The 15,535-nt window shown below is 37.0% G+C and overlaps 1 protein-coding gene and 1 long non-coding RNA gene across 2 annotated transcripts; both read left to right on the forward strand.

Moving 5' to 3' along the window:
• LOC125653673 (uncharacterized) lies at positions 1-4,031 on the forward strand. Its single transcript, XR_008795868.1, has 3 exons — positions 1-460; positions 1,329-1,395; positions 3,652-4,031. It is a non-coding gene; the product is annotated as an uncharacterized LOC125653673 (long non-coding RNA).
• Positions 4,032-6,719: 2,688 nt separating this feature from the next.
• LOC125683927 (myeloid differentiation primary response protein MyD88-like) lies at positions 6,720-11,710 on the forward strand. The gene is made up of 5 exons (XM_048925480.2): positions 6,720-6,969; positions 8,990-9,121; positions 10,353-10,536; positions 10,874-10,965; positions 11,046-11,710. Exons 2-5 carry the CDS (start codon positions 9,112-9,114, stop codon positions 11,312-11,314), a joined length of 555 nt encoding a protein of 184 aa, XP_048781437.2. The 5' UTR covers positions 6,720-6,969; positions 8,990-9,111; the 3' UTR covers positions 11,315-11,710.
• The last annotated feature ends 3,825 nt before the right edge of the window (positions 11,711-15,535 follow it).

Raw genomic sequence — 15,535 nt, forward strand, 5'->3', positions numbered from 1 at the left:
AAACACATAAACCAGTAGTTTCCTCTGGTGCACAAACCAAAATACACCAGAAAGAGTTATTGCCCTTTGTAACACTCTCTTGTATTGGAGATATGAACAGCCTTCATTTGTTTTCAGTATGGCAGGAGGTGGAAATTGAGTTTTTATTCAATTTGTTCTTCAGAAGTTTATCAATATCAGATGCTCTTTGTTCACTTAATTCACTACCACGATATTTATCTTCAATTGTGCTAAAGGATTCCGGTTTATTTCATGGAATACAAATCCGTTTGATCTTTGCCATAGTCACCGGACTCTAGCATCCAATCGTCTACGTATTCGTAGAAAAAGTAAATGCTGTGTGGAATTTAACGCTTTATTGCATCACATCCGACTAAAAAAATGACCAGGGAAACAGAAGGCTGACAGACATATTCATAGAAAAAGCCCTGCATGTTGCCGTGTTGGAACTTGTATTGACGTAAGTATTCTATTTGATTTAGAATCCAAATTCTAAAGTAAAGGCTGAATAAAATGTATCAGAAAATTTGGCTTTTAGTAAACATATGAGAACCCCAATTTATTTTATACTGCCAGCCAGGCTAGTCAGCTATAGTGGTATACATGTAGACTGAACATTGTAAGTAGTCCTGTCATTTACTGCATGGGTGTACAATATAGAATACTAGTTAAGTATGTCCCCAGCCTAACATTCACTCAGGGAGTTTCCTATCACATTTACACAGAGTTCAGGATCTGTAAAAATTGGGGAATACTTATAAAATCATGTTTCATGTGGACATTTTCAAAAGGACTAGGCTTAATTTATGTAATCCTAAGTGATGACCCCCCCCCCCCCCCCCCCCCTCTCTCTCTCTCTCTCTGACTGTCAAGTTTACAATAAAAACAAACATATGAATGCCTGTGTGCATTCTAGATAAAGATTGTTAAAATCATATATATTGGTGAGCCAGGCTACTTTCAAGTTTGTTTACCTGTGGTAACCCCCACTAATTAATATGTGATGGTTCTAATCTACAGAAGAAATCACACAAATACTATTATGATTTAAAGTTTTCTCATCTCTGTAATTATGAACTTTAGGACACTTGATTTGGAAAAATTAAATGATGAAAAATTGATGATTTTGAATTGGGTCCTGTAACTGGGCCCTCAAATTTTAATACATGTAGGTCCTGTCAACTGAAGTAAATCAAAAAATATTAAATGTAAATTGTAAATATTCAAATACTTTTGAATTCTTACTTTTTCATCCAATAATCACATATTTTGGCCAAAGTACATGACCACTATTTTATGTAATTAATGTGTGCTTTTCTGTGTTACAGCTGTATGAGCATCATACTGTGCAAATCACCTAAAGATGGAGTTGACCAAGTTGCTGACTTTGAGGAGGTAAATATTCAGCATTAATACATACACATTGAATATATAATTTGAAATTCAAATTTGAATCCAAGTATTATAAATCCTAAAACAAATTAATAGATGTGGGGAATGTGGTACATTGGGTTTAGTTTCTTGGTTATAGAGCCTGCATGGAAACTGAATTCTCTAGAATAATCACAGGAGACCATCCATTTTTTATGCGACATGATGACTTGAAACGTTTTCATCACAACTTCCTAAGAAAAATTTATTACTTCACTTAATTAGCATACTCAAAAAGACTAGTTGTTTTGTTGTCAATGACGCACATATATATGTACACATGTGTATGAGCTCAGTATCATTTGTAAAAATGATTAATTCTAATTAGGTCAATGTTGAGAATCACTCAAGTGTCACTGTGACCTACATGTTGCTATTTGTGTGCGTCAGTCATCATAAGACGTTAATTGAACATTAATATTTTTTCTTGATAACCACCCTTCCAATTCTTTTCAAATTTCTTTTAAGCATCTTTGGGACAAGGGGAATTAAGTCCCTTTTAAAACTTTTAAAAATGCTCTATACCAAAATTGAGAATTTTGTTTTAAAACCAGGGTTTGATTTCTTCAATTTTATGGAGAAAACTTTTTCAGATATACACTTCATTAAATTGTAGAGGTGGGGAAGGGGGGGGGGGGGTATAAGTGTATTTGACATTTATTTGTGTCCAAATTATGCAATTAATACTGAGGATTTCAGTAGTAGTCTGTTTTTAAAACAACAGACACCTAGAATTAAGAGCACAATGAAATCATACATGTGATAAGGAGGGGGGGGGGGGACTTCATAATAAGGCCTGAAAATTCTTAACAAGTAAATTTTAACAAAAATTTTACACTAAAGATGCCAATTCAAGATAATTAACATGCTTTGTTTATTGGCATCTGGTGTACATTTAGCAACAAGTAGTGTTGTTCATTGTGAAACGATAAATTGATAATGTACATGTATGCGTTGGTTGTACAAGTGTTTTAGGCATATCTTATTGCATGTTTTGTTGTGTTTGGTTGTCGAAAATATTGATAGAAATTAATAATGAAGAATTGCTGATATACTAAGCACATCATGATTCTGATCTAAAGAAATTGAGGACTAATTAATATTTACATACTTTGTTACATCATGACCATACATTGCTTGCAAGAAAAACACACATGGGCCACATACATGTAATCAGTGACTAAGAAATGTTGTTCAGTTATACTGTTTTCAAGTCATTACACTTAATTCTTAAAAAAATTCCTTAACTGGCAATTGATTGCAATCAGAAATTGCAAATTTTCTATTTATTCCTAACTTGACACCATCGAATGACAGTAATGTGATGCGTGCTCCCTGTAATCAGGGGGAAATAACTCGTATAGCATTGTGAAAAATGTAGCTCATTGATTATTCATATACGTTTGAAATATTTTATGGTTATACAAGATATTTTACAATAACTATTGAAAAAGACTCGAACACAATTTATGTTCATGTTATGCATAAATCTTATTAAATCATTGACTCCGCAAAATATTATGACATCACAGGAGGGTGGAACTACCTTAAATAAAGCTGAATGCTTATGAAGAAAAAACAGAAAGGGGTACCAAAATTGCGAATTTCGAAAACACAGGGTTGTGAATGTGGGTCCAAAAGAGTCATATAGTGTATAACATGGATTTTGTAGCCCTTAGAGCTATAGTGATACTTTGAATTTTTTTAAATTTGATTAATACTCAGGTAACCAATAAGGTTTGTGGACATCTTGTTAATTTATGAGTATTAACACTATTAATAGCTCTTCAATACAGCATAAACACATGTATACAAACTGTATCAAAACATAACATCCTTTAGGCCAATTCAACTTAATTAGTAAGATTATCATCCTGGGTCACCAAAAAGTATGGGGCAGACTGTGGGAAGATTTTATTTTTTAATTTTTATTTTCTGAGAAATATATTGATGACAAACGAGTTTTTGTCAACAGAAGTGCATAATTTAATGCCAGATATATAAATCTATGTTATTTCACAGATGATTTTTGAGGGGCGGGTGGGCGGGCATGATAATCTATCAACTACGTAATTAATCAAGTGGTAAAATTACTATTCTAGCATCATGAATGATCTTGTACATGTAAATTTAGTTTAATCAAATTGAATTAGGTGTGTACTGTATGAAAATGTGAAAAATAAGATGAACTTTTCAATATTTGTTCAACACATTTTTTAGAACTTGAAGAGCAGAAGATGCATTCCATGACTCTTATGTGATATAGAAGACAAAGAAGAGCTCTTGAGAATGGAAAAAAAAACTGCGAGTTTTACAGTCAATGAACACACCTCACGACACAAGTCCATCCTGATTCAGTAAACTATTCTTCTAAGGAAACACCATGACTTAGTTAAGATCAAGTTTTGGTGTCAGAAGACTAATGTAACTAAAACATTGCAAAATTAACCTGCAAGTGTCTTATGTGAGCCTACTGAATAAGGATTCATTACTGAACAGTTGAAGGAAAATCACTATTATAATGATTTTTAAAAAAAGATGATTGTGTTGTTTGGATAACATTGTGATCCATGTTTGTTGAATAAACAACTTTGCAAAAATGAGTTGTTCTGTGTTAATATTATAAATTTACTAATTACTGGTATGTCAACATAGATTACAGTAACACTGAACAAACTTCAATAAATTTTAAAGTTTCATGCAGTTTCTGCAGTAGAAAATGACACCTATTGATTTTCTGGTCCAAAGGTCACCAGGTGCAATACAATACTCTGTACAATTGATGTCTGACCAGTTTCTTCAGAACCCTTTGATTGATAGTGATATTTCATACAGGGGTTGGTCACTGGTAGTATATGACCCCCATTGATTTTCAGGTCAAAAGATTAAAAATAGCAGGGGCCTCCGTGGCCGAGTGGTTGGAGCATAGCGTTCAAAATGACACGGCCTCAGTCGGCGCGGGTTCGAATCCCGCTCGCGCTGGTATTAAGTGAGAAAGTTTCCCAATTTACTTTCGGAAGGTCGGTGGTCTCTTCCCAGGTACATTGTATCTGGGTTCTCACTTTCACCAATAAACACTGGGCACCACCAGAAAACTGAAAAATTGTTGAGTGTGGCGGAAAATATCAATAAATCAATCAATTAAAAATGACTAGGTGCAATGTAGCTAGTACTCTATGCAATGGTGTCCCCCCAATATCTTGGGCCTGTTGTTCAATTATGATATTTCATATGTTGGTTGGTTATGAATAGTAGATGACCCTAATGATTTCCAGGTCAAAGGTCAACAAATACAAGGCAGTACAATGAACAAGTTATTGGTATCTACCCAATATCTTGAGAAGACTTTTTATAGTTATTGATAATAGTTTACATGACAATACAGTACATGTAATATAGCTCGTTTATGGAAATGATTGCAAAATCTACTTGGTGTTTGGGGAGGGGGGGGGGGGGTCCTACTGGATTACAGTTTATGTTTACATGGTTTTTTTTAATCACTCTAACTAATTTTTATTAATATGTTAAACTTCTCCATGTTTATTTTTGAAATATCAATTGCTCATATTGTTCATTTTAACTGAAAATGGTGTAGGTTGTATTATTTGCCATTAGTATGAATTTTTGGCAAAATGCCCAAATCTACAGTTTTCGTACTACAATAGATCAATTGTACTACATTTCACCATTAATCTTTTTATATAAATTAGGAGTCTTTGATATGGACACCCTTTGATGACAGTTGATTATGCTGTATGTATTTTCCAAATTATCTAAATTCATCAACGAAATCCAACAAAAAATCCCGTTTTGGCAAAATGCCCAAATCTACAGTTTTCATGCTACAATAGATCTATTGCACTACGTTTCACCATTAATCTTTTTATATACATTAAGAGTCTTTGATATGGACATCCTTTGATGACAGTTGATTATGCTGTATGTATTTTCCAAATTATCTAAATTCATCAACGAAATCCAACAAAAAATCCCGTTTTGGCAAAATGCCCAAATCTACAGTTTTCGTACTACAATAGATCTATTGCACTACGTTTCACCATTAATCTTTTTATATATATTAAGAGTCTTTGATATGGACATCCTTTGATGAAAGTTGATTATGCTGTATGTATTTTCCAAATTATCAAAATTCATCAACGAAATCCAACAAAAAATCACTTTTTGGCAAAGTGCCAAATTATAATACATTGGTACAGCGGTCAGTAACACATTCTTTACTATAGGTGGATATAGATATCATAAATAAGGAGGGAATTTTATGGGGAATCAAGATTTATGGAGAAAATTAGTTGTCTTTTTCAATTTTTTATATACCACAAGGACAAAACATGGGCAAAACGGACTGAATTTTGCAGTTCAATTAGCCCTCATAGACTGCTGTCGGTTTCCATGGCAACGGATGGTAGAAATTCGGTGGTGGGGTTGAAATTATGTAAGATGGTGCAAGTAAAGTTAATACTGTGAAAATCAAAGAAATCGGTGACATTGAGTGGCCAGACCCTATCTGATTTCTTTGATTTTTACATAGAATTGATCTTAAAAAGTTACTGTTTTTCATATCTTAAAAGAGACATCATTTGTGATTCTGAGTAACCGTTGTTCATATCTTAAAATGGACATCATTTGTGATTTTGCACTGAGCTTTTGAAAAGAAAAACAAGCTTGTGAGCATTAATATTTTGTATCTCATTCAGTGCCGGATCCAGAAATTTTTCGAAAACGCGGGTATCGACCTAATATCGTTTCTGCCATATAAAGGTGGGGGAAGGGCTGTTGAACATCGTAAAATGGCAAAAATTACCTTTATTCTTAAAAATATCAACCAAAAAGGGGTTGTAACCCCCTCTAGATCCGCCACTGTCATTCGATTAAAGTATTTTGTTGCCAGGTTTATATCATTGGATTATGATATTTTGTTATCAGGAATATATTATTGGATTAAGGTATTTTGTTGTCAGACTGTGTCCTCTTTGGAATTTAAACTTAAAAAGTCCAAATCAAGTACAAAGATGACGTTTAATTCTGATGTTAAAGGTCAAAACTACAGATATTTTATATCCATGAGGACTGTAGATATCATTACAGATTTAGCAAGAAGACTCAGAATGAAATAATCCACGTATCGCATTTCCTTTTTAAAGGACAGCAGCTTGTTCTGCACACGTTATACGATTTATGAGATTGATCACTGTTGACTATATTCTCATGTTCATTAGACTGTTTGTGATATTCTTTGTTCAGGCGATTTAAGGCTGGGTAGTTATTGTATAATTTTGGAATGTGTCCAGTTGCAAAACTTTTACACGCATTACTTAGTTCTGATCATACAATGCACCAGATTCAATCAAAGACAGAAGGGGCTTGTTACCCCAATCCACAAAATCCTTACCCTCCAGTATTATCAACATATGCATTGTTCCTTCACTGAACAGCCAATCGTTGTCATTCTTATTGTGAAACAGGAAGTCACAGCAGCACCGAACCGAATCATGGAAAGCCTTCCAACAACCTCTAAAGGTATGAATTTCATTTCTTCTTAAATTTTTTGTTAATATGTTGTATGTTGTGGATAATTCTTCTCTGGTTGTGACATCAAATTCATCAAAATTGTATTGGTCTTGCTTGGTGATTTTGTTTGTTTCAAATCATTTCAAAATACCTAACGATATGTTATGGGTCGCTGCATCTCTTTACATCATACAATTCTGTTTATTTCCCTGGGACGAGGAAGTTAAGTGATAAAGAAGATATAAATAAATATCATATTTTCTGTTACTGCATGAAATCGATACCGAAAGTATACCCATTCCTAATGATTTCGAATTTGCAATAATTAATATTTTAAGAACCGATGAACATATGCACTTGAGTAAAACATTTTGTGACAAACTACAAATAAATTAAATCTTATCATAGTAAACTACAGTATCAAAGTTATTACTATATTAAGTTACAATCAGTTACGTACATCATTAGATCATGGGTAGGCTAATCTTTAACTGGGACGAGAAGCGCCGAAATAGAGGATCCTTCCCACTTGTGAGGAGGGGTTTGGAGAAATTTCTTTAAAAAAAATTAATACTGAAAAATAAAATGATGAACAGGCGTTTCATTGTAGTAATACTTTAATTCAATTAGAATTACTCGGAGGCTGTTAGCCTATCTGGAATATACGTCACTGATTTTGTGTAAGCTATTAGCCTATCTGGAATGTACGTCACTGATTTTCTGTAGGCTATTAACCTATCTAGAATATACACTGTACGTCACTAATTATGTGTAGGCTATTAGCCTATAAGGAATATACGTCACTGATTATGGGTAGGCTATTAGCCTATTTGGAGTATACATCACTAATATTAGTATCGAAAGTTTATCATAGCTCACTAAAAATGATTGTGTAGGCTATAGGCCATCTAGAATATATGTCACTGATTATGTGTTGGCTATAAGCCTATCTGGAATATGCATCACTAATATTAGTATCGAAAATGTTCATAGATCACTAAACAATCAAAGTATTGTCATAGTAAAGCATACTATCAAAAGATTTTACCATGATAAGTCAAAGTTCATAAGTTTTTACCATGTTACATATAGATAAAAATGTTTCTAAGATTTTACTGTTGTAAATGAAAGAATTATTTATAATTTCAGAGGTAGTATATCTAAATATGGCTATTTAATACTTTAGTTATCTAACGTCTCCGCTTGATCACTCCAGTCAATCAAAGTACTATGATAGTTTTTACACTAGTAGATGTGTGGATGTGACGGATGTATTTAATTTATGAATGATAAAAACGTCACTAATTCAAAATTAAAAATCAAAATATCGATCTTTTTACACAGTAAATCAAAGTATCGATTGATCGATAGAGAGAGATAAACAGACAGACAGATAAAGAGAAAATGAATAGATAGATGGTCGACCGGTTTAGAGCAGTTCAGCAGTTCAATTTCGGTGGCTAGATAGCTCAGTTGGTAGAGCACCTGACTAGAGATTCAGGGGACCCGGGTTCGAATCCCGGTCTGATCTGTTGCATTTTCTCCCTTCCTTTTCTCCCTTCCTGTTAAATTTGGTGCCGTAGACCAGCCCCTGTAACTGATAGGTGAAAATGCCTGTCAGGGGATTAATATCCTGGGTTGATGTCTTCAAGTGTGAAGACATTGAAGGAGGGAAGAATGTAGCGGCCAGTCGGGTTAGATCGCCGGTGGCCAGATAGCTCAGTTAGCAGTTAGCTCAGTTAGCAGAGCACCTGACTAGAGATGCAGGGGCCCCAGGTTTGAATCCGTCTGGTCCGTCGCATTTTCTCCCTTCCTGTTACACGGGTTAAAACGGAAATGGGTATCCACATATAGTGAATTTCTCTGTACTCAAATATTCAATATTTATTCACTTAGGGTAGATATGTATGAAGTTATTTAAGAATTAATTGCAATAAGAATACATGTATTTCCAATGCATATTGTATTATGTATAATTCTTTTTAATTTACTTCAAATAACTGCATCTTATTTCCATCCTCATTGACAGCGTGTGCCAGCGTGGCCAAAATTCCATCATCATCGGAAGCCAGTTTTTTAACTTCTTAGATGGTCGAGCAGTCACGCTTTTCGGAACTTTGGTACAAGTTGTGAGTTCAACGCCAGGCAGTAATGGAAGGGGGTATTTGATTACATTGAATCTCTCTCATTTTCAATCTCTCTCTCTTTCTCTCTCTCTCTCTCTCTCTCTCTCTCTCTCTCTCTCTCTCTCTCTGCGTGTATGCGTGCGTGCGTGTGTGTGTGGGCAGAGAAAGAACCCTTACAGAGTTGTTGGATTTATATTTCACTTTTTATGGCTAGGAGTAACATGAGATTTTCATAGAATTTAAAGGTTTTCTTCGGATTAAGAACAAGAAGATTTTCGATTTTCATATTTATCGGTTTTGTCGTTTCGGAGTTAGGAGACTTCGAATATTTCATATTGATAAGATGACAGTACTGTCTATGGCACGTGATAACTTGAGATTACATGAGAATATTTTTCAGACTTATAATTGGATGATGCAGAGGATGATCCCGATGAGCAGGGCCCTTTCTGACTTACCACTTTCTCTAGTTAATCAATGATAATGCATGTACTAGGAACAATTTAATGGTTTCGCCGTGTGTTTATACCAAACTATGCGACACATTTCAAATTAACAGGCTTCCAAACATCAAGAAAGAAAGCCATTAAAGCCTTGATGGATGGAAATTAGTTATTTGTCAGCAAAAGAACAGGAAGTGGTGATAGCCCTATGTAATTGTCTTGTAGCAATGTAGGAAACTTTATGAAAGGTGTCGGAATACATGCGTATTTTTCAAGAACAGAAATTTGTGACACAGCCTACAGGTTTTCGCAACCCTTGCAATTAACGTATTTTGATTGGATGCAGAAACTTGTCACCGCGTCTACTAAATCTTGACTAAAGCCAAGGGTGAAGAACGAGGATAGCGAATTAGATAGATCTATTTTTAGGCATATATTCAATCTTACACACAAGCATTACAATTCCCCCTATCATCTGTACTTAAAATAATCCAAACACGTGATCTTCGGCCATTTTCTTCACGTGACGCACGGTAATTTTGTGCACAGGAGTAGTAGCATACTTTAAGCCACAGTGCATTCCATTTGTAAATACACAGCCTCATTAACAATAAGTGATAATTGTAGTGGGATTATTTCTTTCTTGAATTTTATCTGCATAAAATCCCTTTATTCTAAGTACATAACAGAATTGTATATGTCCGATTTAAACTTGGGATAGACAACCCTCTAGCTCGTCCTTTTGTCTCCAAACGTTCTGCAGCTACATTGAAAATTGATAAACCACACTCTTCTTACAAAGATGTGTTAATTTTCTAAACAGGTGACACAAGATATTATGATGCCTTTGTAATTTACAATCCTGACGGTAACGACTTGAAATTCGTAAAAGAGCTGGCAAATAAATTGGAAGCTCCGCCCTACAACCTGAAGTTCTTCATACCATGGAGAGACGACTTACCGGGGGAATCTCGTTATGAAGCCAGTGCGCATATGATAGCAATGAGGTACCTGCAATTTTTCATTTTTACTGTCATTTTTTAATATGATATTAGTACTATAGTAATGACAAACTTTGCCCCTTTAATACCGTGATGGGAGCCAAGATGGCCATCGTGGTAGGTCGCCATCTTGGGTGGATACGGAAGGACCGCCATCTTAGGTGAAAGGGCCGTCATCATGAGCGGAAGCGGAAAGCATCCCTACTCCCATCTCAATAAAGGGGCAAGGTTTGTCCCTACTATACTACTGATAGTCTAGAAGTAAATAAAAAATATTAAATATCAACAGGTTTTCTTTCAAGCATAAATCAAGCTTAATGATGTTTTGTTGCTTTTTCATCAGATGTCGGAGGACTCTGGTCATTTTGTCTCAAGATTTTCTAAAAAGTGCTGCAGCGGACTTCCATTTAAAATTTGCTCATTGCCTTTCACCAGGTAGAATTCTGTTATGACTAGCGTTTCAAAAGTATTCCTCTATGCTTGATCTATAATCAAAATGAATTTCATATTTACAGGTGGTAGGGGTAGGAAAGTAGTTCCCATCTTAGTGTCAAAATGTGAAGTGCCCAACATCATCCGACCGCTGTCGTATGTTGACTTCGTCCGTCCAGAAGTGCGGGATTGGAGCTGGCCACGCCTTCACGCCGTTCTGAAGCGTCCCCAGCATCCCAATCCCCGGGATTACAATAGTGAGGTGGAAATGAAAGAACTGATACTGGATGCTGGAGATCGAAGCACCAGAAGTTTATGGTCAACGGGAGTCCTGACAACGAACTTCCCATAACAAAACAACACTTAATCATTACACGGGTCATTTTCCTCCTCTATTATGTACAACATATAAATCATGTCATTTATTTTACTGAGCACTACGTAAGCTGCCTAAAACTTGTCCTTGCATTTTGTTATTAAGCTAAATTGTAACATAATTTACAACCAAAAGTGCACATTTTTGCACTTGATTACGGGAAAATGTACACTTTGTCGTCGATGTAGACAAATCAAGAGTGCCCATGGACAACCTGTTTGTCATTCCACTTGCGTTAATATACATGTATATGTACAAGTTTTGTTAAATTGCACAAATCTGAGACTAGCTTCAATTCCTCTTATATGCATGGCATTCTGTGATATTTTACCTAAATAAACAAGAGGCCCATGGCCCACTTCGCTCAACTAAGTCACATTGGTCCTGTCGTTGTTCATCTGTTGTGATTTTATAAGATTTTGTTATCAATCTTTATTCCCATGAAAATTGTGACCCCATATTGTGGCCTCAACTTGGCCCTAAGGTATCAAAACTGAAAATGAATTATTTCACATAATACAGAGATACATGTACCTCAACACCAATATGCTGTTTTGCATAAGACCAAGGTCACAATATCATATATATATACGTATATGTATCTTGCCATAAGAAATCTATATACAAAATATAAAAGCTCTATCTCAAATAGTTCAGGAGATATTGAATAGGTCGGATTTCTATTGAAAGTAGATCAAACTTCAAGGTCACAAAATCCAGCACCAAAATATAATAAGGTCATACTGAATCTGTACACAAAAATAATAGATCAGGAGACATTGATTAGGTCAGGCTTTTTAAGAAAGCGGGTCAAGGTCACAAAATCAAATACGATTGTATCAAAAAGTCTTGTCAAAAAGAATTTATATACAAAATAGCCCTGCCTTGAATAGTTCCGAAGATATAAATTCTTGTGAAGTTTAAGGACATTCGCGAAGTTTCTAACATTTTCTCTAAATTATTTTTTTTTCATCTCCTCAATATGAAGAGTTTGTATGGTCTCCGAAATAGGTTTATATTCTATATTACAGTTTATGTCGCCCTGGGTAGCACCGAACTTGTAATGTAAGGGTCACGGGTTCGATACCCGATTGTTCCAAAGATTAATACAAAAGTAACACATTAGGGCAGACCTTGAAACAACCAATTAATTCAACATTTTACTCATTTACTAATTTATTTCTAAAGTCGTTACCCTAGTCATTAAAATTGATCAAGTTTCCTTTACCATAGTCGCAAATTTGTTAAATACCCTAATCATGGTCGACTTTTAAAACCCACTGTAATAGGCGCTCATCGTGCAAATTTCGTGGAATATTTACCTTCTACTATTTAGACTATTGCAACATTAACCATCACTTTTGCAATATATAATTATATATTTGTATATTATGTGCAAATAAAAGAAGAGTACTTGCTTGTCGCCATCTTGGACTATAGTTACGCACTTTACCCTAGTCCGTTTCTACATAGTGCAGCGGTACATGATCAGAAAAGCGTACTTGAGCTTTCAGTTCATGTGAGCTAAAATGAAACGAAAATAGGACAAAGACATAGGTAGATAGCAATAAACAATGCAACCCCCCCCCCCCCCCCCCCCCCCAAGCGTTCTGATTAGAGCACAGCAACAAAGATGAAGCCGAAAAATAGGTATCACATAGACCTTCACATTAGCGTGACATTTCCTCATTCAAAATAGGCTAAAACCGTCAGACGAGAAAAAACACAATTGGTCATCAACTGGATAGATACATATCTAAGGAATATATTCCCAAGTTTTCTGCAGCATTACTCTAAAAATAATCTTGTTTTGAATTAAAATCCATTGTAATTTACGAGTCTGAGGGGCGCGTATTACAAAAGAACTTACAACCTACGACAAACTTTACTTACTGGAATTTTCAACTATATTGTAATTTATTCACTCTGAATGCAAAATATTTTTTAAAGAAAATATTGAAAATTAGCCTCAGAAAAGCTTTAATTCATTCATTTAAAGTAATAACTGTATAATACGATTTAAGACTTGCGACTTTGTCGTAAGTTGTTTTGTAAAATGGGCGAGGTGAATATTGTACTTCGAAGGTGGCTAAATCATCGTATTGACCTCAAAAACAGCAATAATTGTTTTGTAGTGATTTTGGGAGGGTGGATTTTTGGTATTTCTGATCGGGCTCGGAGTCCTCTGAGCCTGCACTTGTTTTTCTCTTTCTCTTACCCGCGAACTCTAGGTATTTGTTAACCCCTTCTAAGTTGTTCTGTGTATTTGTGAATATATCTGTTTATAAGTGTTTTCCGGTGTTCTTTGTGTGTAGGAAATCACTTTATTGGCGTCGCCGGTAGAAATTTTGCCCACCTGCGCCGCGGATCATAGCGGGGGCCGCGTGGTCGCAGGTAGGAGCCATTTTGAAATGTTAGAATTTCTTAGTTAATTTTGTTAGTTTACATGGTTAAATGTAATTATTGTACTTGTGTTGTATTATTCTGGTTTGTGGCTAGGCAGTAATTCTGATGGCCTGGTATTCTGGTCAGGTTAGTCCGAGATGAATAGGTGACGGGGGCATCCCTGTGGGTAAGGTAGTCGGGCAGGAAAGCTTGGCGGGTACCCAAGTAAGGGATGCGGGGTCGCCGGGTGGCAGGGGTATTCCGGGGGGTGATGTTACGCGGGGCGTGACGGGCACCCAAGGATGGAATGAGGGGCCACACGGGGGACTTGAATAGGACCAACATTACCAGCTAGATACTGGAATGGTTTCTGTTGTAGCTTCAGGCCAGGGACATGGGACTGGGTCAGTTAATCTGTCACAGGCACTGGAAGGGCGGCTTCTAATGCTAGAGACCCAGTTGGCACAGTTGACTAACAATGTCAGTAACATGATCAGTCAGGCAATGTCTAGGAGAAACAGTAGGGGTGGCGACAGTTCCATAGTAGTGGCTCAGCAGTTAGCGGGGTGTCCTGGGAATGTAGGTAACTCTTCCCCAGGGCCTCTGCCCAGGGGTGATTTGGGGGTTTCATCTTTAAATCCAGATTGGGATACCTTGTCCGTAGGTCAAGTAGGGGGGTACCCTGAACCAACTCTGCCAGTTATATTGGACGAGCAGTTTGGTTGTCCCAGCGTGGTGGGTGGGCCATGCCATAGAGTCCTCAGCAGTAATGGGTTGGTATCTTTGGAAAATACCTATTACATTAGCCGTACTAGTAGTGGTGATAGTCATGACCAACCTCAGTCTCCCCATCATTTGCCCATCTATGCAAACGAGAGTTCCCCAGGACCCCCATGTCACCAGTGCATCTCACAGGGTCAGTCAGGTGTTGGCGCATCACAGTTGAAGTCGCCAGTCAGACGTGGGATTAGACATAGCAGGTCAAGGTCGAGATCTCCACTCGTTAGGCATGTCAGTACAGAAGAATGTAAGGCTGCTAGTAGGGATGGTCCCAAGTTGTCTAGTCAGTGCGTGTTAGTTGGTCGGTCCCCAAGGACCGGGGCTCAAAATAGGTCGGGGCAGGTACTCCGTAAACCCTTATTAGGTAGCCCCATTACAGCAAGGTCAGTAGTCGACAGTGCATGTCATGAGGTCAGAATTCCAGTGAAACGGAGTAGTTGTGTGTCTGTGGTGGGCAGTAGTGTTTTGTTGTCGACGGGTGTGGTTGTTCAGAGGGCCCGGAGTGAATTAGGGGTCAGGGACACATGGTCGGCGCAGACAGGGATGCTGCCAGGCGCAGATGAGAAGTTGTGTGGTTGGCCGGAGGACACTGAGGCAGGTGTTAGTCACCAGGGTGGTAGGCTGGTGAACACCGGGGATAGTGTTTGTTGCCATAGTGATATGACTTCTCAGGGTAGCTCTGGGTTTTGATGTTGACATGGCTGTTGATGTGTTCTGCGACGTGGATGATGATCCTTCCACAGTCGAGTCGGGGTATCAGGTTGAGGCACGGTCTGGTGTGGTCGGTATATCATGTCTCTCAGCTCATGATCAGCTGAGATTGAGTGGTTGGACCAGTAGTGCTGGACGGCGGGAAATTGATGTGGCACGGGCTCTGGTTTTGCATTCAGTTGATGGCCAGTACTCGGATGCAGAGGGCCAGGATGCAGTTGAGTGTCATGTTAGTGAGTCTGGATTATTCCAGGTTGGAATCGATGCATGCGCGGAGGTTTGTGATGAGGGCTGTGTTGGTATTCCATGCAATAGTGAAAG

The sequence above is a fragment of the Ostrea edulis genome, chromosome 6 (genome assembly GCF_947568905.1).
Source record: "Ostrea edulis chromosome 6, xbOstEdul1.1, whole genome shotgun sequence".
Classification (NCBI taxonomy): Eukaryota; Metazoa; Mollusca; class Bivalvia; order Ostreida; family Ostreidae; genus Ostrea; species Ostrea edulis.

What these genes read in the sequence shown, in the direction of transcription:
- LOC125683927 (XM_048925480.2), top strand. An exon ending in GCGCATATGATAGCAATGAG is followed by an intron (nt 10,537 to 10,873) that starts GTACCTGCAATT and finishes CTTTTTCATCAG; the next exon opens with ATGTCGGAGGACTCTGGTCA. An exon ending in TGCTCATTGCCTTTCACCAG is followed by an intron (nt 10,966 to 11,045) that starts GTAGAATTCTGT and finishes TCATATTTACAG; the next exon opens with GTGGTAGGGGTAGGAAAGTA.